The following is a 23,563-nucleotide window of genomic DNA, read 5'->3' on the forward strand; positions in this document are numbered from 1 at the left end:
AGAAGCAGGAGTGAAGGCCAAGTCTGAGCAGAAGAGAGAGAAAAGTTCATATCTTTCCCATTCTTTGAGTCTGTTCTGCATATAAAATTGAATCTTGTGCTGGCTATGGTAGGCTTGCCAGGGTCACTCAAATTATTACTTCAGTGTTTAGCTCTCAAATACAAAATACACCACAGTAAGTTATTAGACACCTGGACTGGAAAGCTCATGATGAGACACTCTGTCTTTAAGCCCTCCCTGTTTTCCTCTAGAACAGAAGACCTGACATTCCATGCTTTCCAGGTGTCTTGAAAGAGTGACTCACATTTACCCTCTCACCTGCTCTTTCAGTAGTAAGGCTCGGAGAGCTAAAATCCTTCAGGGGCAGAAATTCAGCTGCGTTTGCCTAAGCAATCAGACCATCTTCAGTTGCTTCTCCAGACCAAAGTCAGCACTGGGACTCCAATGCTTTGGGAAAAGGCAACATCAGTTTCCTTCTGAAACATGAAATGAGATCTTCTTGGGCAAAAACTCCAGCACCTAAGAGCACTTTGTCTCACTTCTTGCTCTGGGATGGGAACGTTAAATAAAAGGCTTTTGAAAAACTGAAGTCTGAGACCGCCAAAGGCCAGAAGGCTGGCAGCACACAGATGCTGCTGGTACTACTGCTGCTGATTAACATACAACAAGGCAGAAATTCCCTGGTGAAACAAAGTGCTGCGGTGAAGTGCTACAAAGACAAAGAGCTCTAGAAAGAGGAAGAATGAGACTTCTGAAGTGGAAGATTGATGGCTCTTGAATAGAGCTGAGGGACAGCAACATCTCATATTCCTTTGCTCCCAAACATCTGGCTTTGTGAAGATGCAAAATACGTAAGCTTTCCACAAGAGTGCTGGTGTTTGTAATGCTAAATGCTCCGGGGGTAAGGACTTGCCCAGGCAGGACAGAAAGGGAGAGAAGAAATTACAACAAAGTCTGGCAGAAAAAGCAGCAGACTGAGGTACACCTCATATCCATGTTTACATTTTAAGAAACATTGCTTTGGAAATATCTCAAATTTTTCAAAAGGAATGACAGCGGCCTTAGAATTAGGAAGGCCAAATGGCAAGGATAATCCAAGAGGATATAAATCATCACCAAGAATACAAACGAGGGGTTCCAGTTGAGATTCCAAAATCGCCCCCCCCTCCAAGCTACACAACAGAGCATTAGGTGTTGCCAGAAAGGGCAGTCCCACCCTGCCCTGTCCCAGCAACATGTTCTTGGCACATCCCTCCTGCTGGCAACCATGCACACATGGCCAGCTTGATCCATGAAGCAATCTGGATCAAAACCAACCTGGCTGAAATGGAGGAAAAAAAAAGGAGGGGGGGGGGGACACGGAAGGGAATGTGCTGCTTACTTGCACAATCATCTTCCTGACTAAATATCTAGTTTGGCTGCATAAATACTGGGGTACGTGCACGTCTGGGGAGAGAAACATACACCTTGGGAATAGCGTGGGCTCTGGGCAGAGCTGAAATGGATCACGGATACATCAGAAGGACACAGGTGGGCGTGGGAAGTCGTCTGCAGTGAAGGGGTCGCAAGTCCCCCCTCTGCCTGGGTGACCAGTTAGCAGGGTCTAGGAAAATGCCACCCACAGCTGTACAGACAGACTGGAGCAGAAATCAGTAACACTGCCATCGTGGTCTGCTCACTGACAGCAGTGAGTACTTCAAATGAGCTAAATATACATCTAGGTCACTTGAAGACCCTGTCCTTCTCATATACAGCACAGCATCTTATATGCCTTTTACCTGAACTCTATCAAAGCTTTGGTGTAAATCTGAACATTGACCAGGTCAGTGTGGAAGAACACTAAAAAATAAAGAGTCGCTTTGGGCTGCGTATGTTAAAATACCAGCCAAACCAACATCTCCCCTTGTTTATCACATGCTGGATTACTAGCCAGTGGAATGTAAAGACCTTAATTTATCAATGTTGCTATTATTTCCCTCTGTTTGTGAGAAGACCCTGTGAGATTTCTCTTTGGGATCTCCCTCCAGCAGGTCAACAAGCTGTTTTGACAGCATCCCAGTCCTGGTGCTCAAAGCCTGTTCAGCCAGGGTTCACATCCCTGCGTGCTGAACCGCCGGGGACAGGGCAGCTGCCTTTGTTCTTGTTCCATGTCCTACAGACAGCATACGAATGTCTGACAGTTTACAAAAGAAGCACCTAAAACCAGTCTGTATGTGAAACGATTTTTCATGGTGCAGAAAAGTATTTTTTATTCTAAATGTCTGTTAATGTTCCAACCATCTTCCCCTTCAAGCCTTCTAAGGGTGAAGCAGGGGATAATAGGTTTGTTTGGTGGATGACCAAATCAACTGAATTGCTAACTATACAGGCAGCAAATTAGTCGTGCAAAAGCACTTGCACTTCTGTATGAATGTTTATTTTACAGTTAACTGGGATGTTAGAATGGCTTAGACCAGTAGTCAAAATCCTAAACAGCAAGTCTTTTTTTATTTTTTTTTAAAATTATACCTGAAGGAAAATAAATGACCATTTTTCCACTTTAAGCACATGTAAAAATCACAAGAAAAGTTCTGACTTTCCATTATCAAAGATATAAAAATGCACAAGTTCTTTTTCTGCTTCTACAACTAATTGCTTTAGAGCAAGACTATTTCCTTTTTGTGGCTTTGTTGCAAACCCCTGGAACTAAAGAGCACCAGAATAACGACCTTAGCCAGGGTTAGTGAGGTGAACCACAGCTCAAAGTATTCTCAAGAACACTTTTCTGAACACTAAGTATATGTTTTAAAAAATAAAAAAAAAAAAGGAGGGGGGGGAAAGAAACACAAAGGGGAGAAAAAAAAAATTTCCAAATCGGTTTTCTAGTATCCAGATATAATGAGCACCGTCTTTGGTATCTTCTGACAAATAAAAAAACACAAAACAAAAATACACCAATCAAGCTCTACCTCTTTGAAAATATTACTATAGCACATGGGCAAAATATGAGGAAAATGCAAGTAACCGATATCAAACAGCAAACGACTTTTGCCTTTTCTTCAAAGGCAAATAAAGAAATGCTGACAATTAAAGTGGCAGGTGAAACAAGGGGAAAAGATCAGGATGCATCTGACACAGCATCTATTAAGTATAAATTAACATAAACTAAGTCTGATTAAGCAAACTCCATAATGAAGAAGAAAGATGCAAACAACATATGGGATGTAATACCAAAAAAGACATGGCAGGTGTTCAGCTAAGCCTTGGTCAAGCAGAAATCTTAGCCAAGGAGAAGAGGTCAATTTTCTGAAGTCCTGTGGCCGTACTTACTCTGTGCTTCACAGTCCACGCAGTGGGAATTGCCTCTGATGTTCCTTATGGACTGAAGGGCCATGGCTTCATTCTGACTCGTCAGGCGGGACTGTGTAGGTTTAAACAAATGCATAAACAACAAATAAGAACATAATAAAATTAGACATGACAACTGTTGACTGAACAAATGGCAAAACCTAAAGCTTAGAATTGCTAAGATTGAAGATGGAATGAATGTGATGAAGGAACCTCAAGTTCTGGTTTGCCTCTCAAGAAACAGTGATCCTTTGGCAACTCCAAGCACTGCAAGTCCATGCCTGTCAAGCAGAGACTCCACTTTTCTCCCAAGTTTCTGGACAGCTCGGGATTTCTCCCAGGGCTCTCTTCACCCTGTGCAGGAGCTCCCAGCATTTTGGGGTTTCCAGCCTTGATTCTAACAAGTGGGGAGACTGCACAGAAGAAAATTGAGCTTGAAAATGAACCCTGCTATTCACAAGAACAGTAGTCACAGCATAGGTTTGCTTCTTGAGATAAATTAGATAAGAATATTATTTTATAAAATCAATTTCTTTTATTGATGTATATGCTTTGGTTAATGAAGACTAAGGGATGGTTTGCAAAAGCAGCTGAAACCCCTTTATCATCGAAAGGTCAGATTTAATCAGACAGCTCCCATTTAAATTCCCTCCATGATGACCTGCCAATGACCCCTACTTGGACCTGGAGAGACTGGCATGACGTACAAGTAGTTCGGCTCTATCCAACTGAACTGACTTGTGGGCTCTCTAAGAAGAAAACCATCAGCTGGAGAAACTTCTGGACTCTTTGCAATGGACTGTTTTAAGCTGGATCAGAACCAGGTCTTAAGTACGGTCATGTGGAGATATGTCCTCCTGACCTGTCAACGGGCCACCTAACAAACCTGCCCAAGGAACTGCACTTTGCTATTCCAGCTAATTCTTCTGACATGTTTGAAACCTCAGTAATACTTTACCGAAAAAATAAAATACCTCTGAGCCACTTACCAGTTACTCTTTACCCTCATTTATGTGAGTGTTTTTATATAGGTGTTAGTGTAGAAATTTCGCTTTTTGTGTTCCCTTAACACATATATTAGAATGTGTAAACCCACGGGAGGCAAGAAAACACGTAAGCAGTGATTTTTCTCTATCTCAGAAATACATATTTGAAATAAATAATTTTTTTAAACAAAATGGGAAGTGGAAAATATGATAATGATGATGATAGCTACTGGTGTCTGATCTAGTCTGGTAGATCAGGGCAATGAAAGGCTGCATTAATTTGAAAATATGAGTCTCCTCCTTGCAATATAAAATCATTAAAGACAACTGACAGGGGGGTAATGTCTGAACTATCACTGCCCGTTTCTCCCCGTCGACTACCACGAACACCTTGCTCTCTAGCTGTGAAGAGTCTGCAGATGCAGAGACTCAAGAAGCAGAAGATCTCCTGCTCTTCCAAAAATGAGCAATGGCTGAAGAAGTTTCAGATTTAAACGTTTACTTTGACAGGAAAGCAGAACAAATTACTTCCGTCATCACATGAAAGCACTGCGAGGCAGAAGGCCTGTTCCTCTTAGGCCATGATCTTCTTCCCCCAAAAAGCTTTGATGAACTGTTTCGGGATTTGCTTTGTGTTACATTAGTTAAGGCAGAAAACCATAAAAAATTAATTCGGTGTAATTAAAGAAGAGGAAACTGCACATACGCTTTGGTTTCCATGATTTATATTAATTCATCATGGCAGAATCCCATGGCTGAACACTACTACGCACTTAAGGTTAAGCCAACCAGAATGTGTAGTTAGATTTTACCATGCAGGGGCTTTACTAGAGATTTGACTAGTAAAATGCTGGATTTGGGGTCTGCCAGCACTCTTCTCCGACACAGGCTTTTCCTAAGGGGCCTTCTTGCAGACCTCCAGCTTGACCAAACGTGAACCTGCAGCAGGGACTACACTGGTCACCGCTAGTGACTAGTAGCCCAGTGACCAACTTCCCCGTAGGAAGGGGCCATGACTTAGCCCCAGGTTTCAGCTAAAATTTTAAGAGCAATGCTGAAGGCAAGAAAGGTAATTCAGGAACCCCATTAATCCAATTGCTGTAAAAAATAAGCCGTACAACAGGCTACAGCACCAGCTGCCTTGAAATACCCGAGATACGCCTGCAGCTCTACTGCTCTGCCGTGTGCGTAATGCACGCGTGTCTCCAGGAGCACAGGTTTACAGTTCAGAGTTCTTGACTTTGCTTTCACCTTAATGATCGTCCACCCGTTACTGATTTTCAGCATGACTCTGTGTGCCGTACCTTGTTCTTGCTGCTCTCACATGACTGTAAACTGGCCAAGATCTGACTCTCTATGGCTTGTACCCACGCGTCTCTTTCTTCGTATGTGGTAGCTTCAAAGTGCCAAGTCTGGCCGGTGAGAGAGACGATGATAAACTCAAAGTTTTCCTCTTGTTCTGAAAAAAACACATGCAATAGGAAGAAAAGATTAAGTTTCAGGATACCAATAGCTAGGCCTAAGCAATCCTGCTTGATGAGTATTTCTGCAATGTAACGAGCAAACGCAGCCCTGGACACCTGAGGTCTGAGGCTAGCTCCACCCAACTACCCTGCAGTTGCACAATGCATCTGAAAAAGACCTGCGGATCCGCTGCTTTTTCTCTCGAAATGTTACACAGATAAAGTACTGTTTCGGGTAAATATTCAGTTCCTGTGTGCATTTTTGAGTTTGGTATCGAACCCATACCTTTGTTGAACACAAAGTGGCTAACAAGCATCATTTAGATTTAAACCTGAGGTACTAAGAGCTACATAATGTACAAATCAAAGTGTGTTATAAAATAACTTAAAAAAGATGAATGGACTATAAAGAGCTGACAATACAGCAAATGTGCCAATTTACCCTCCTCCTTCCAGCAGTTTTTTACATGCACAGATACATTAAAAGCAGATGTGTACATTCTCTTGTCTACAGCAAAAATACACTGGGTTATAATACAGGATTAAAATCAGTTCAACCTATTCAACATTCACGTTCGACACAGGAGATGAGAAAATGATGTGAGAAGCTAGCAGAAAGGGTCAGTGAAATATCCTTAGGGCTACTAGAGTATAAGGACAAGTATTCAGGCCAGAGGACCGCAGCACATGAAAATACCGTCAGAACTGAAATAAATGGACACACACTCTTAACTACACATGGGACACCAACGTCAAATTAAAAAAATCAAGGAAGCTGAAAGAGAGCAAGTGAATTTCGGAAGGGCAGGCATGAAGCATGAAAGGGAAAGAACAATAGAGCACAAAGTTCTGGTGAACATCAGCCATAATGGGCTTTAGAAAGAGCATTTACATTCACTTGCCTGCTAATGACTTATTATATATTCAGAGCCATGGAACTCCTGTATTACCTTGTCATCCATAAGCATGGGAAGATAAGTGACAAATCTAGCACTAGCTTTAAAGAGAGGACTGCTGCTCACTGGCAGTCATTTTCTCAACTTGTGGGACAACTGGTTTTCTTTGATAAACTCCACGCTAGCAAGGCCAGTGCCTACACTGCTTTAATGATGCCTCAAAGAACAGCAGAAGGTTACTGCGTGCCTTGAAGTGAGAATAAACACGGAGATGAAGGTTATTTCCAGGTGCATGAGGGCACCTGAAACAGCAGTTTTACTGAAAAAAGTGTGTGGGATAAATGGGAAAAGCAAGCTAAGAGAAATGACGCAACAGCTGCTTTTCCGTTTTAGCAACACTGTGTTAGAACCCAACAGGTAGAATCATTATCCAAAATGGTATGAATAAATCATGGCAGACCCCACATTTATCACACAAAGCTTTCAAGAGTTTATGAGGAAAATGTAGGAGGAACTACTCAACAGCAAAGGAAGTTACGTTCAGTCCTGCGCGCCGTCTCCTGTAGGACAGCACAGTTATGGTCTTCTTCCATAGAAGTGGTACAGCATGTGGTCAGTGGGGGCAGGTACAGGCATTGCAGTTATGCACACGTTGATGAAAACAGGAATGACAGTGAAGGAAGAGAACATGAAAAACTGAATCCCACCTGAAGCAGCCCCCTGCAGAGTCCCGTTTAGGAAATTCATCATTTTTAGGCCTTTCAATGGTTCTTAAGTGATAAAACTCTGTACGCCTGAAGGCTTACTAAAGCAGGATTTCCAGATGCTGGTCGCTGCATGTTCAGAACAGCCTCCTGCATAAGTGATGCAGTGCAGGCGGTACTGAGGCACGCGTATCGTCACGGCAGGGATCCCGCAGTATGCAGCAACAGAAAGACCCTTTCCAGCCTCACTCCATTTTCTGCTCCTCATGCCCTTCCCCCTCAGCCCTTCCCTTCTCTGCTCGCAGCTCCGCGCCAGGCAGCATCGTATTTGCCCCGCACCTCTCTCCCCTGCCTACACACCATACCACTTCTATGTAAGCCAAAGGTTTGGTATAAGCTGAAGGAGCCGTCTACTAGGGAAAACAGTGATTTTGTCACCTCCAATTAAAAATTCCCAATGCCACCTTTTTAAACAGGGAGGAGGCCCTGTAGGGATGCAAAAGCACAGAAGAGGACGAGAGGAGACTTCTCCAGCATGCTGGCAGGGCTGACTTCTCAATGCATAACAAGAACAGACAGTATGTAACTAACACTCAACAAGTCTATATGGTGTATCTTTAGAGAGTCTCTCCTACTGCGCCAGTTCATTCCAGCATTTAAGTACCAGGTGACTTTCCAGCATTACAATTCCAGACCTTAAAAAAAAGTATAGGCAATCAAGCTGCAGCACCACTGAATTCTCCTATCCTCTTTGCCAATAATCCTGATCACGTACATGGAGCTGGTTTGCCCAAGAAGGGCCATGAGAAATAGACTCTGCAATTCAGGCAACGTACCATCTAAAAGCGAGGTTGCAATACTGTCCTCGCAGCAGTACTTCTGCAAGCTTTGCTTTCCAGAGTTGCTGCACAAAGTTATTCCCCTGCTATGGAGACCTATGGCAGAAGACACAAACCCAGCTATTCAGTCGACTGGATTGCAATTCAGGAAACACCTCCAGCCATTTCCCATGGTCGCTCTTTTATACGCCAAGTCTTCTTTCCCCAAAGGAGAGGCTCCCTTGTTTCATCTCCTGACCTTTTCTGCTGTGACCAGCTGACACTGTGACAAAAGCTGTAAAGACCTTACACAGCCTTTGTGGCTCTGGTTCACAAAGTCCACGTAACACACTGGCGAGTTTGTCCCCGTACAGCCCCACCATGGGTTACAAGGGCCGCAGCATGTTTTCAGGCTGGGCTGGAAGGACATTTTGACTTCAGCAGTAAGTGAGCTGCAAACTTGGTCACTGCTGATGATACATTAAGAACATACAAGCTTTCACTCTCTGATATCCACTGAAGCTTCAGGTCTACTCCCTAAAAAGCTCAGATGAAAAGCAACTGTGCCAGTTGAAGATGCATTCAATAATATGCTTTCTGCTTAAATACACTGAAATTTTTTTTTTTTGCAAGCACAATTGTGAAACAAAGCGGCAGTGCCTGCTTCACATTAACCCACAGGACAATGCCTAGAAAAGACAAGTAGCAAATGGGTATCTCCCTAACCAGCACATACACCAACAGGAAAATTCAGGTGGCAGAATGAAATTGTTCACTTTTACTCTTCAGTAAAATTATAGGTTGTGCTATTTAAATCCCTGTGAGCCCAATCACAAAATTTTATTAAACAGTTTTCCATGTTTAACAGTTATTCATAGAAAGGTCCACTATAATAGTATTTTAGCACCATCAACCTGTCGAAATCAACCTGCCCAATTACTCCAAACTACATTAATAACACTGGATATTACACTAATTGTGTCCAGTTTCTATGCAGACGAGGTCCCGTGGGGCTAATTTTGCATCCTCAGGGGCAAGCAACTCAGCCATCAACCTGATTTCACTAGGAATCCCTCCTCATTACACAAGTCCAGGCTGTCAAACTTTTTTTTTTTTTAAAAGGTTAATGGGCCAATCAGTCATCAATTATTTCCTGGAAGGCCAGCAGACAAAGGGTTAAAGTGCAAAGAATGGCTGCAACTGATTTCCATTTGGAAGTTATCATCAACAGGAGATGTCTAAAATGCTGCTGCTGTTGTTTGTTTTGCTTTTTTTAAAGTGGGAAGGAGTGGCTAGGATGGGAAATGAGCTGAAACTGTAAGATTATGATGATATGGAACCTACAGCATACGAGTTTGGTTTTTTTCTTAAATGGAAGTGGGCATGCAATCAGTGAATTTTGGGAAAACCACCACACCATCATACCCATCACACCACTTCCAAGAAGCTACATGGTACCATGGTTTATGTTGCACATACTGTTTTTGCCATTATCTTCTCATAGTAAAGTTACTGCATTTAACTCAAGTTAACATCTATTTTGCTCTGCCAAAAGGCAGACATTGCTACAGCCCACCCACTTATGGAAAAAAAGATATACAATTTCTTAGAAGCAAAGGATTGTGCAAGGGAAAACAAACATTTAGGCATGGTCTCACTGCGTTCCTGTACCGATGCCTGTGTTTATTGTATTGTAACAAGATTAGATTTAGAAAACCACACTGAAAATAACTACAGGATGCAATTAGTCTGTAACTTGTTCCAGAGAACTCAATTTTAAGTCTGCTAAAATGTAGGGAAAACACATCTCCAGAAGCAGTTACACCTCCTGGTATCCCCTAAGAGCAGTTCTAAATGGTATGCATGTGTCAGTTTGTTCACGACTTCCACTTGCCACACCTTTTATTCGCAATATTAGGAACTGCATTAAATAGCCACCGACACCTTGCACCAGTGATGGGTAACCACAAGCACAGTTTGAAATCAATGGAAGACAAGGGCTCCTTTCCGCCAGGCACTCTACAGTCAGAAATTCCACCCATCCCAAAAGCTTGCTTTTAAGCAAAAAAATATTTCTGTTTTTTCACGGATACAAAACAGAGACTTGCCAGGCTTAGAGCATTTCTCACTGGCTCACACAAACATTTTGCCAGAATCAGAAATAAAACTAGATCTTCTAGCTTCTGAGCCAACCAGCCTCTTTCACTAGGTGACGCATTGTGCATTTGCATCTCTGCCCAATGTAGTCATCATCAGAGGATCCTGGTGCTGCTGCTAATTAACAGTAACTCACCGTGCACGTCTGGCGGATGATACCACTCAGGCAGGAAACACTTTCCAGAAACAAGAAGTCAAGTGCACAACCAAAAGATTCTCAATGGCGTATTTCAAACAGCCATGAAGCATCTTCAAGAGCTGAGGTTACAGCCTGAAACCCAGTCAAGCCTGCCTCAAGTAACGCTGAGACCTATTTAAACTCCCTTTCTATCACACCCGCCTCCCTCTCTCAAAAATTGCGTCCACTCAAGCACCCTTCCTTAATAACCCTTCATCTTCTCAAAAGGGTGAGAATGAAGAGCTGCCGAGGTGTCCTAGCAATCAACATTAGATGCTTGCAATATACAATTTGTTTACAACAAAGGCACGTGTTATTTACACGCTATAGAATGTTAACTATCATTACGTTTTGCCACTCGGTGTAAATTATCCCGGTAACTTGGAAGACAAGTATGTTTATTAGCAGCTTCAATTAAGGAAATATTTGTGCCATGTCCCACTGGGCATGACTATGCTAATACTTCTCTCCCCTTTCCAAACCCAGTGTCTAAATCTAATTAGTTTTGAAAATCAACCCTATCAGGACAATATAGCTCTGCTATCGGTCGCCCACAGCTCTTGATAAAGGTTGTGTTCCACTGGAAGAATTTTTCAGCAGTATTGTTTTATATCGCTCCCTGTGAGTGACAAACTGGTGATGAAAGGCGGGTTTCTAGCTCAAGGGACCAAGCCCCCCTGCCATATGTACTTGTTGTTCTATTTGGATGCCAAAGCGACATGGATTGAAGAAATCCATGAAGTAATCTTAAAATTCAGTTCATACAGTACGTGAGCCTACACTTACATTAGGTGTTTCCTAACACATTTCAAGCCCGTGGTTTAGTTTTTAAATGATACGTGTTTCAAAGCTGAAAAACTTGCTTAACCGAGAGGTGCTGCGAAGCCGCGTCTGCTGGGCAGAGCTGATCTCGGGTGCTCTGAATAGCCTCCCCCTCCGTCTGCCACCGTCAGCAAAAGCGAACTTTCTGCAGAGGCACGGCACCACGGGATCTCTAACTTTTAAACAAAAGGTAGTTTGGGACTTAATGATTATGCGAAACCAAAATTTTCCGTGAAAGCCTGGCAACTCTGACGCCGCACTCAACATGTCACATACGTAACCATGAAGAGTGGAAACATGAGGATTTAATATCTTTATGCATGTTAAACCATAGCATGCAAAGCACAGCCATTTAATGTCATAACGATACTCCTCTGTGCGGCCAAATCTGCTGATACAGGAAAAATAATTCTGTATTTTAATAATACTGCTACGATACGTGCTACAAGTGACTTTAGCTTGTCTTAAAACCTGAGCGGGGTCTGTTTGAAGTTTAACACACTGATACTGCACACTTTTCCCCTATAGAATCAAAGGATTGCTTAAAGCTTGGCCACCTGCAATAAGAAGCAGGTGGGACTTCTTCATTTGCTGGTGGATCCCTATAGAAAAAAACTAGAATCTGAAAACTAAGAGTTTTAGGCAAGCTCTAAAATTAAAGACATGCAATCATACAAAACTGATGAAGGAGCAGCCAAGGACATAGCTTGCAATGCCCCGCTTCTCTCTGCCCTCAGATGTTAAGAGCCCTGCAGGTGTGGGCTTACACCCAGCCGCCTTGGTGAAAATCCTACCCTTCCTCACCCCTGTGCGATGGCGACAGACCCATCAGTAACGCAGTATCTTTGCTACCAAATAGCCAAGAGAGAGGAGCCACGTTCAGGGAGGACTCAGCTTTGCAGGGTGTACAGCCAAAGGTGACCCTGTGTGAGTGTAAGAGACCCACCATGCTGGGGACCATCCCTGTACCTGCTTCTGCCAAGCATCCTCAAAACAGTTGCAGCACCTGAGCTGCAGATTTCTCCATCTCAATCAGAGATTTTGCTACCTAGAAGCATACAGAAGACCTAAAAATAAAAGGTTGGGTGTTAAAAATTATTGGAGAGGCTACCTGCTAGATCAAGCCTTAAAAAAAGGGACCGTAGAGGATGGAAATATTTTTTTGGTTTGTAAAAAGGCGTAAGGGCAATTGATCGAGCATGCACTGAAGGCCAAAGCAGATTTGTTATTCTGGACTGCCATTTCCTATCATCGTTCTCTTTTTTGAAGGCATAATTATCTAAACATGTGGCTTTTAATACACTACAATGCTTATTAACTCAACATTTGCATGCCTCACCGTTCTGGCTCTCACACCAAGGCTTAGGGTACCAGCTCAAAGATGCGAAGCTACGGAAAATATTGAACATTCAGTTTTTAGCAGGGCTAATATTTCCAAAAAAAGATGCATTTGCATCACTTCAGAATTTGGCTTTGATGTTACATCTCAAAACTCTTTGGACCATGGCCAGCAGGAACATGTTCCCATATGCTTATCCAAGGTGCCTTTGATACTTAGTTTGATCAGTAAGATAAAAGATTTCTCAAACTAGACAGAACCTAAAAAAATTTAAATCTTTATGTGTAGAACACAAGGGAATTCTTTACACTTGTTTCCCTGTTGCAGTTTAGGAACAGGTAGATATGAAATCGCAAGCTTCTCAAGCAGTAAACCTGTAACAACAAACATGCGCGCACAATGATTAGAAGAAAAATCTGGCCAGGGGATAAAAAACAGCAAATACATAGAAAATGACAAATCATTAAAAAGTATCTAGTTAGTTTCCTATTAAGTGGAACACCCCCAAACATTAGTATCTGACAGCCATTTTCTCTCATTTCATATTTTGCACTTCATTCTCAAAAAGATAACAAAAGGATCAAAATAGACAGTTTTGCGACTGTTGCTCTGTAAGGTAATAATTTTACATTTACACTGAGAAATAAAACAGAATTATAATTAAAAAAAAGAGCTTCCTTAACAAGCTGCAGTAAAATCACACTTTTGTTTCCTACGTACACTTTGTTTGGCAGCAAGAGCAAGGCTTCCGACAGCAATACAGCAGTAATTGTGCAAAAAAAAAGGACGGTGATATAAATCACCAAAGGTTAATGATCAGGATGTGAACAGAGGGACTTGTTTACAGAAATAGCATGCAATTTAAAATTTACAAGAGATTTAATGCCACCGCTTGGCAATCACTAAAATCAACAGCCCAGAAAACAGTGACATTAAGAAAAATATTACAGTTATAATCATTCCAAAATAAGTCAATTAGTGTTAGGGCATGCGCTTGCGATTACTTGACCCATTTGGTTCGCACTTAAGTGAAGAAAAAAAAATTCCCCCTCCCTTATACTGAGATTACTGAGTTGTGACCTATTTTGCATTCCCTATTTCTTACACCATCCCTCTTACATGTTGTTGGAGATGGTGGTGGAGGATTGTGGTTTATTTCCCCCCCCCCTCCTCCTTGCCTGGCTTCCAAGTAATTCTGACCTTTGACATTTGTAATAATAATAAAAAAAAAAAAAGAAAAAAAAAAAAGAAGGAAGTTTATAATTGTGTTGTTCAAATGAAGGTGAAGGGAGGGGGGAAATATAAAATTCAATGTGCTATTATACAAAAGCCATGACGGCTGTCTTTGGTGGAAAAAAAGCAATGTAAGTCAATTTGTGAACTTTGGCACCAGGTGACCTTTAGAAATACAACAATATACAGAATTTACAAGCAAGAGTAGCACATGCAAATGACCCGGCACTGTCTCGCCTTTGGATTAGAGCTGCAAAGAGCATTATGGAGAAGGCTTGCACAAAACAAATTAAGACTGTTACTTAAATGTCACGGCACACTATTGTATTTGGCTACAGATCATTACACCTGATACTAACACTTTTAAAAACTGTAATAACTTGGGAAATATTACACTGAGTGCCCACATGTAGAAAGGGAAAATATATATATATATATAAAAAAATAAATAAAAGAAGAAAATGGGTTCCTGAAGTAATTTAAACATCACCACTCCACGACTAGAGGGAAAGGTCAAAATTTAAGTAAGCTGAAAGGAACATGAATGGCAAAATAAAACGCACAAACAAAAAGATGAAAAGACCAACCGGAATGACTCTGCAAACACAAGATGAAAGCACGCATGCTTTGGGCAAATTTGATTTCCATGCCCGCACTGGGTAAGGGGGAGACGCAAGGAAGACAATTTTTGGAAAAGTGGGTTAAAAAAAGGGGTAAGAGACGAGGTGTTCATCTAAAACGGGTGGGTTTGTTACCTTCAGTGTTGGTGCTGCTGCTGCTGTATATATTTCGCAGGCTACCAACACGGTTTAGTTTCCAAGCTTTGCGTTTGGCTGCGTCCAGAGAGCAGAAGGGGAAGAGAAAAAAAAAAAGAGAATAAAAATAAAGAAAAAGGAGGACAAAATAAATGAAAAAGGGGAGAAAAGAAACATCAAAATAGCATGTGAAGTAAAATACAAGCACAAGCCTGTTAACACGTGAAGAGCTACACACAGAAAATGCACACAGGACTATACAGCCTCTCCAATCCACGGATGATACGGAAAGCCTCTTATCGAGAGTGATTTCTTAAGTCTCTACAACATGACGCGATTTGACAAGATTAAATGGATCTGCGATTGGAATAGACAAAAACAGACCACTAGAAATAAAGAAATGCAGGAAGTATTTGTACAGAGGATACACGACTAGACAAAACAGCTACTGTAAAATACAATTTAATTAGCAAGAAAACACAGCCAGACAAGAGCTCCTTTTCCTCCAAAAGCCAGTATTGATCACTTGATGCCTGTCGATCACCTTTAAAACGCCTTTAAACCACCTTTTTACATCATCACCTTTAAAAGTTGAGGTGATGATGTAATGGCCTTAAATCCTCATATCAACAAAGCATGTTATTTGCAGCATTGAGCTTAGAAGCATTACTCTATTTTGAAGAGTGTCAAGTAGACATTGATGCAATTGATGTTTGTGGTCCTCCCTTCCTCCACCAGGAAAATCTCTGCAAACCCGAAGTATTTATTTGAAAAGTAAAAAATCAAATCAAATCAAATCTATATTCTTTATATAAAAGGCAACACCCTTGCTTTATTAGAATCACCCCAAACTTTGAGATTCTCTAAGTTTCCAGCTGCTGTTTTACAATTAGCAGAAAATACTGCTCAAAAGCACTCACTCCATTCCTGTGCTCATTAGGAGAGCACATTTTCACGTTCTTTAAAATCGACATGTTTTGCCTCAAGAGTGAATTCACAGCATGAGAAGTACGTTCAATCAACAATATGTTTAACCTGAGTTTCACCAGAGAGGAACCATACGAAACATCTGAGTACATCATGACACTGCGGGCACCTCGCAGTGACTAAAGTAACAGAGGTGTCCCCTATTCCCCACCCATGGACATCCCCACGCCTGAGGGAACCCTATATCTGCTGAAAGTGGTATCTCTATAGGCTTTCCAGCCACCACATGAGCTTACCTAATCAAGAAATAATGATGCAGCACTGCTTAGCATGCAACCACTTTGTAAAATGTGCTTTACAGGAGCAGAGAAGAAATCACTGGGGTTGGTGACAAGTGGAAGAACATGCAGATCTCCTTCTAAGCCACCTTTCTCAGCAGGCCACCCAGACCTCCTGCTCAGAGACAGTGGAGGACTCTGAGTTTGAGTGTGAGACTTCTCAAAAGGACAGCATCATTTACATTAATTACCAGTAATTTCCAAGATGTGTTTGAAAACGGACGTGTCTTCCACTCCCACTCAGCTCACAGTCTGTTATGAAGAACATATCTTCTTAATGGAATATCTCAGGATATTCTAAATCTGGAGTATGACCATTCTCCCCCACCCCACAGAAGCTCCTCACCCTTTAGGATGACGTGAATATTGCAAAACACAGGATTTTAAATGTGATACATTTAAATTTTAAATGTGATACAAGAATTTAAAAATTTTCTTTCTATATTTATGAGAGACCTTTCTCAATGGCCCATGAAACTCAGACCAAACGGCTGCCTCCACAGAAAAGGAACAGTGATGTCAAGTCATCCCAATCTTTAACAGAAAGCTTGATTTTCAGCTAAAAGGCTAAGGCTGGCAGAGAACTGCCCGAACACCCTCGACTGTTAAGCTTTATACTGTTTTAATAAATCCATCTGCAGGTTTAATGCTATAAACTCAAAAGGAGGACTGGATGTCTGAGGGACATCCTTTAGAATGCATCTCGCTGAAATGAAATTAGGTAACATCTGGAAGCCTAAGTTAGATCTATGTAAAAATTAAAGTTCATCAAATCTAAAAAGATCTTCATTGGGTGCATCCTTCAACACAAAAAAAATCTTCTGTTTTAAGACCTCTTTAATAAGTCCCAGCACCTACATAGGCACAATTTCCCAGCAGAAAACGTGTTTTTCCTGGAAAACATTTACATATAAATAGGCAAAATCGAGGTTTGGCACCCCTCAGAAAGGGAAGACGGTCTCCCGTACACAAAGACCCTTTCCCAGCCCCTTTCCATTTTTCACACTTTAATGGCACGTTAGAGCACGGCCGTCTGAGCAGGAAGTGAACTCGCAGCCTGCTTTTCTATTAACCTATTGATGAAATAATCCATTTTAATGTGTTAAGTGTCATGCCTTTTTCTTCTCTTTAAACAAATGGACTTTTTTGCAGCGATGCCGAGGTCCTGATACATCCGAGTGTGTCCTTTAGCATCGATTAGGCTCCAGCCTGCTTCCTCGAGGTGCTCTGCTGTCTTTGAGGATTCGATAATATTATCAGCAGCAGGTTTGGACACTGTCAAGCACAGCCACCGCGGGGTGATTGATGTCCGTGCGAACGTCAGGGCCCGGCTTAGCCATCCTACCCTGCCTGCCTTCGAAATTACATACTGTCTACACGTTTGTGTTACCTACCGACGGGGCCTCGATGGGCACGGGAGGTCATTATTTGCCTGGTTGGTCTTTGACTTATATCCCAGGATATTCAGTCCATCTGCTCTGGGTTCACTTCCAGGTTCAAAAGTTAATTCCACAAAAGCTCTCGTTGCCAACTCTGGATATATCAATCTATACATACATATATAAACACACACAGAGCAGATATACGCTTACACAAACAAATAAAAACCCAACTAGTTTCCAACAAAAAGCTGTAAGGAATACTGACTTCTTTATTTAACAGCAAAGCTCCCTAATTAGAAAGATCTTTAAGGCAGACTGATTTGAAGTATTTTCTGGAAGCCTGTTTTCTTCAAAAAGCCACTAAGAAGCATCTCTAACTAGAGATACCCGAAAAACCCAGACCTCTCTCAAACATCAAATATCTGGAATGAAGTTCACTATTTCCCAGAAGACACCAGGTATTTAATTTAGCTTGTACCGAGGTGGCAAGCACTATTCTGCCTAGTATGTTGTGCTACCACAATCTGAATGATTAATATATTTTAATGATGTTTCAAGAAAATCTTCTATTAACTTTGACACCTGCCCCGATCTCTGGCTTCACTGCTGACAGAAAAACAACATCTCGCAGCAATCAAAGCAGTCCTCCTATCCCGACCACTGTGTAGACACAGCGTAGCAGCACAGTTTCTGCTCTTACCCAAGCTCATTAACTCCAGAAATTTAGATTGCCAAGATTAAACTCCTATCTTCACCGGGTGAATTAATTTGTGCATCTTAACGCTCAATCTGGACCAGCACAAGAAGTCGCTATCCGTCACCCAACGGCACAGAGCTCAGCTTTTATCAACCCTGCAAAACAACGCCACAACCTTCGACCGGATGCAAGCCATCATCCAGCTGTTCCTCCTGGTAGTGACTACCAGAAGAAATCACAATGCACCCGACCATGAAAGCTCTGACTCCCAGAGCCTGAGATGTGGGGTTTTTAAGATGAAGTGTTGAAGTGATTTCCTGAGTCCTTGCAAGAAAGCTGCTTTCTGTATTATCTATAATGGGATGTATTGCTTGTGTGGCACGTCCCTACTAGGGTATCTTTTTCAGATGTACCAGTTAAGGACCTGGAATCCACCAGACTGATTTGTAAGGAGGAAAGAATGATGCACTTCTCTGCAACTGGGTCAAGTGTTACCACAGGCCGTACCTATACTAATTTTTTTATAGCAGGAGCTACTCCTCAGGTAGGACAGAGTTCAGCAATTGTTCAGTCCTACCAGAAAAAAACATATTTAGCAACTAGCTGAAAATCTCCATAGGCTGTAAAACAACCACACACCATCTAAACAGACACGTCAGTTCAGCCCTAAGAAGTCGCACACCAACCTGAGGAGTGAATTTTTCCCTCTCAGTAATGCAGAAATTAGAAAATTGTTCCCTCCTTCCACCTAAACGACATCTGCAGTGCCTGGCAACGCTGCTGTACATTTAGAAACAAGTAATTCCTGGGTTTGCATACACCTGACACACACACAGTTGCTTATTTAATCAAACTGCCTGGGCGTGATTATTTTCTTTAACGCTATCCTAAATTTCATCATAATTGTTATGGCAAATGAATGATGTGAGCAATGGCAAACTTTTGCTGTGGTAAAACTCTGCAGTTTCTGCATCCATGCGGGAGGACTTTGACTCCCTCCTCATCAAAGGGATCATCATGTGCATATAGCCACAGCCTCTCCAGAAGCCCTTCCATTTCCCTCCTTCACTCCTCCTACTTTACTTATCCAAGATGCTCTTGCAACTTCTTTATTTTTTAATCCCAGCTTTGTGTTTCAGGGATATTTGATATTCAGGGCAACTCCAGCTTTTAGAAAGTTCTTTGCTACCTCCCCATCTAAACGCTAAAAAACTCATCCAGCTCAGTCACATTGTGCAAGACAAAACACTTGCTATTGCTCATTCAAAAAAAAGATTTCCCAGGTGTTGTCTGTGACCTGCATTTTGCCTCAAGAGTTCACAGAAGCCCTGGCCAGGACAGGACACAGATGTGTCCTGGTGTCAGAAGTGTGGCCTTCGGCACCCGCAGACTCTGTACTGAACTAAAACCTAGGCGATGAAATACCCCAGGGTGAACGCTTGTTTGAGCCACTTGCAAAAATATCTTTTTGCATAATACCTACCAGCAAACACAGCTTCTCTGGTTGCACACTCCTCGCGTGCAGCTGGGAAGCAGACAGCCCTGCAAAGCGGCACCCCAGAACACATACGGCTACTTGGCATGACAGCTGATAAATATTTTTGGATGGACATGCTCTGTGTGAAATAGAGCTATTGTACCAGTGACCTGTTGTTTCGGAGGGGGTTGTGTTAGCCATGACTGCTATCAAGTTTTCTTGAGTATTTCTTGCGCAAAACATCACACGAAAGCCAGTTCAAACTGTCTGCACGTAACCCTCGTGCCGATTCCCCGAGCCCTGCTGAACAAAGCTCTGCCATTTCAGGCGCAGCAGCAAGGTGAACTCCTCACACATATTGCTCCGCAAACATAACTCCACCTGAAGAGTCTTGAAATGGGGCAGGCTGTGTTTCCAGGAGCCGTAAATCCCTTCCCTTCGCCGCCGCACCTGCCGGCAGTGCCAAATGCCCCGCTGCCTCGTGCCATGCGGGCTCCAGCGACCAGCCCGTGGAGAGGGCGTTTTCTAAGACCATCAGGCAAAAGTGAATAATTACAAACGGCAGGCAAAGGAGCCCTGCAGCTCACCAAAGCAATGCCCTGGGCATCTAGCTACCTAAAACCCACTGATGGTGCACTCCTTCAGGAGCTGGGTTTCATTTGATAAACTCATCTTTCCAGAAAACAGGCTTCAAGATCTTCCAAGATCTCCAAAGTAAGCAAGGCTCCCACTCCTTGTTTGCTCTAAACAAACTTCTCTTGCTTGCTTATTTTTAAAATATATTACTCCTACCGATCTGTCCTTTGTTTCATCAACCCCATGAGAACCATACGGCTTCCAGATCTGCGCCTGGGACTTTTAAAAACCGATACAAATTTGGAAAGGCCAGAAGTGTTTGCTGCTGGGGCTTTCCTTTGAGCAACCTTTACAGTCTGCTTAAATCAAACACGACTTAAGACACTTGTGGTGGGATACGAAGAAATGCCACAGAGCGCAGGAGTCACGAAGGTCCTTGCCATGACTCTGTAGGTACTCACCCGACTCACTGCGCTTGGCCAGAGGCATTTCCACTCCATTCTTTCCATTTTCTAGGTCCTTATCTGTTATTTTTTCAGCTGTAACACACACTGAAGTGGAAGCTATACAGGTTATTTAATGGCTGTGCAAGTCTTTGAACAGCCAAACACCACTGGAAGAGAGCACTAAAAATTGAATCCAAATAGAAGACACTTAAATCTAATGGGAGATGATTACATGTTAGGTGTCTGTCCATTACAATAAAATGGTGGCAGCAGCTTGCCGTTTGAGCTGAAGCTCTGGGAGGACATCCAGCTGCACCTGAAGACACAAGCAAGCCTCCATTTGCTGATGTTTTTCAGTCCTCCACTTTGTGAGCTGAACTGTACTCATTTAACATACATGCTGTATGCAAAATGGGCTTGCTTATACGTTTTAAACGTGTACATCTTAAAGTGAGATTAGGTACGTCGGTATACAAAGAAGAAAACTAGGCTTTGGTATAGCTGTTCACTAAGATCTGGAGTACCTGGGAATCAATTAAACTTAATCACTCCCAATTAGCACATATCTCTGTATTTGTTCAGGCAATAACTTTGCATCTGTGACCAAGCCCTTGCAGACAGAATTTCTGTGTTTGCTTTCTTTAATAGGGATGCTATTTATTCTGTGTTAATGAACCTACTTTTCCTGTCTACTTTTGATTAGTTAGGTTTAGGTCACACACCATTATTTCTAAAAGCAATAGATGTTTTTAGAAAGCACACTTACTTACCCATGTGTGATCTGAGGATACATCTGTTTGATACCTGTGAAGTTCTCTAAGGGTGCTTTAAGATACTATACTCAACAAAACATCAGATTAACCCCCTTCAACTCACTCAAATTCAGTTCTTGATATACTTTGATAAGCAGAAATATGCTTTTATTCTTAGGAGAGTCTTAATATCTACTGTCTCACCCTAAAAATCTTCCTCCACTGCTGTGCTGAGAAACTACAGATGTCTTAGTCACCTCTGGTCTCCATGTGACAGAGTTCTTTGTTGATTAGATAAATAGTTCTCAGATAGCTGATTAAAAAATGATGTAGCCGTTAGGTTGTGTGTCCAAGCCTTGTCAGCCATGTTGAATGTTAAAGTGTGCATGAATTACATCCCTGGAGTGTGCTGAACAGTGCTGATTAAATGAGGCACGCCACAGCCCTCAGCATCAATTATCAGAAATAATAGGATCTTTTCACCTACACTGGAGGAAGGGGGCTGGGGATGGAGTTAGCGTGCTACTCTCTTCTCAGAACATCTCATCATCATCTGCACAAAATAAATAACACCGTTCATTCACCTAAGGATGTACGTTTATTTATTCTTATTGTGCAACAATTAAAGACTGAGAAGACAGATAAGGAAAAACCTTCTCCCGTAGCATTGGCCAGGGGAACTTTTCCATAGAATACATGTGTAATATCTATCTAGAAAAACAGGGGTATTTAAGATCTGTATGAGAGGCAAACTTGAGTGTCAGAGGGGTATTTAAGGATAAGCTGCAGGACCATCTAGTTGCCACCCCATGGGGAAAGGACTCTGCACTTCAGCCCTCCCCTCGCTCTTTTTCAACTCCTTCTGCATCACGGGCGGTTTCATCAGGGGCTATAAAACTGCAGGCTGGGGATTCTTCTTCCTTGTTGGTCAGCACAAGAGCAACTGGCTCAACAAGACCACGCTCTTTCATAAGAGGACTGAAATTATTAAGATGCAACCCAGGAGACTCTTACACCATGTAACCTTGTTTCTGTGACTGTGAAGGGGCCTGACACTGTCTGTTTTACCTGGAAGCAGCAATAACAAAATTTCCTCAAATAAGGGTTTTAGGAAAAATGAAGAAAAAAAAAAACAAACCAAAAAAAAAAAAAAAAAGGACCCAGGCACATCTGAGATTTAGAAAGCAAAACAACCTAGATACATTGCGTTTCCAGATTTGACCAACACTACATTTAAAAAAAAAAGCCACAAAGAGCAAGGATCTCATAAATACATGTATTACTTTTCTATAATTCCTAATAAAAGCATACAGTGTATCTATTAAACCAGATTTCCAAATTATAACATCATTAAACACTTGAATGTGACTCTAAAGTTTCCAAACATTTCTGTTCAGCACATGGGTGTTAATAGGACATATATCCCAACAAACAAAAAAACCCCAGAGCCAAAATAAGAGAGATTTAACCACTGCCAGTTATTCCATATGGTAACAGCCCTTAAAATACATCCTTTTTTGGACACCAGAATGCTCAGAAAAACAAGCTGCTGGGCATCCAAGGGAATTACTAAAAGTGCTGAATTCCAGAAGTTGCACAGCCCAAACACAAGTAAAACTGTGTGCCTGATACAAAACCCCCACAAACTCCCCCCTGCAACCAGAATCCTTTCCAGTACTCTATTTCAAACCCACAAAGTACTCTAATACTTCAAATCACATTAATAGTTAATTATGTTTGGCTTAGATTCAACTTGGAACATTTCAAATGAAGGAAAAAAAAATGAAAACACATTCATACTTCTACTTGTGACAGGGAAAATAGTTAGTTTAATTAAACATTTCTAAAGAATGTTTTTAGTTCCCCCCTCCAAGATTTCTCCATTGAAACTTTTGCAGTAGGTAAAGGACCCACTAAACTATTTCAGTGCATTTCCAATACGCTATAAACATACAAGATTCAAATTGACAAAAGTAAATGTTAATTGGAAACATTTTTCTCAGTTTTTCATTATCTGAAGCAGAAAATTATGGGTCTTTTATACACACACAAAAATCCTTTTCAACCACCTAGAAAAATTGTCTTTTAATAAAAGCTTTAAATTATACTATCATATTTCAAAGGCAACGAACAGTTAAAGCAGCTAATCAAAGGTATAATTATTTAATGACTACTACTCATGCTATCTAACAGGGCCGTAATTGCTTGGCTGTGATCACTAGACCACCAGCTTCAATACTAGAAAACAAGTACTTTGCTTGTAGCATTTGATCGACCAATTTCTAAGGTT

General features: G+C 41.7%; 1 protein-coding gene across 9 annotated transcripts in view; it reads right to left on the reverse strand.

Annotated features, from left to right (window-relative positions):
* The window catches only part of AGAP1 (ArfGAP with GTPase domain, ankyrin repeat and PH domain 1), a 382,678-nt gene that overhangs the window by 40,651 nt on the left and 318,464 nt on the right, over positions 1–23,563 (reverse strand). For 6 of the 9 annotated variants that reach the window (XM_037397858.1, XM_037397852.1, XM_037397854.1 and 3 more), the window contains 3 exons: positions 14,679–14,756; positions 5,618–5,772; positions 3,310–3,400 (listed from right to left, as the gene is read on the reverse strand). In XM_037397858.1, coding sequence (XP_037253755.1) covers positions 3,310–3,400; positions 5,618–5,772; positions 14,679–14,756 — 324 coding nt within the window. The remainder of the gene's footprint in view (positions 1–3,309; positions 3,401–5,617; positions 5,773–14,678; positions 14,757–23,563) is intronic. The other 3 variants (XM_037397857.1, XM_037397856.1, XM_037397860.1) reach the window with 1 other exon arrangement.

Source organism: Falco rusticolus, chromosome 8 (genome assembly GCF_015220075.1).
Source record: "Falco rusticolus isolate bFalRus1 chromosome 8, bFalRus1.pri, whole genome shotgun sequence".
NCBI classification, from domain to species: Eukaryota; Metazoa; Chordata; class Aves; order Falconiformes; family Falconidae; genus Falco; species Falco rusticolus.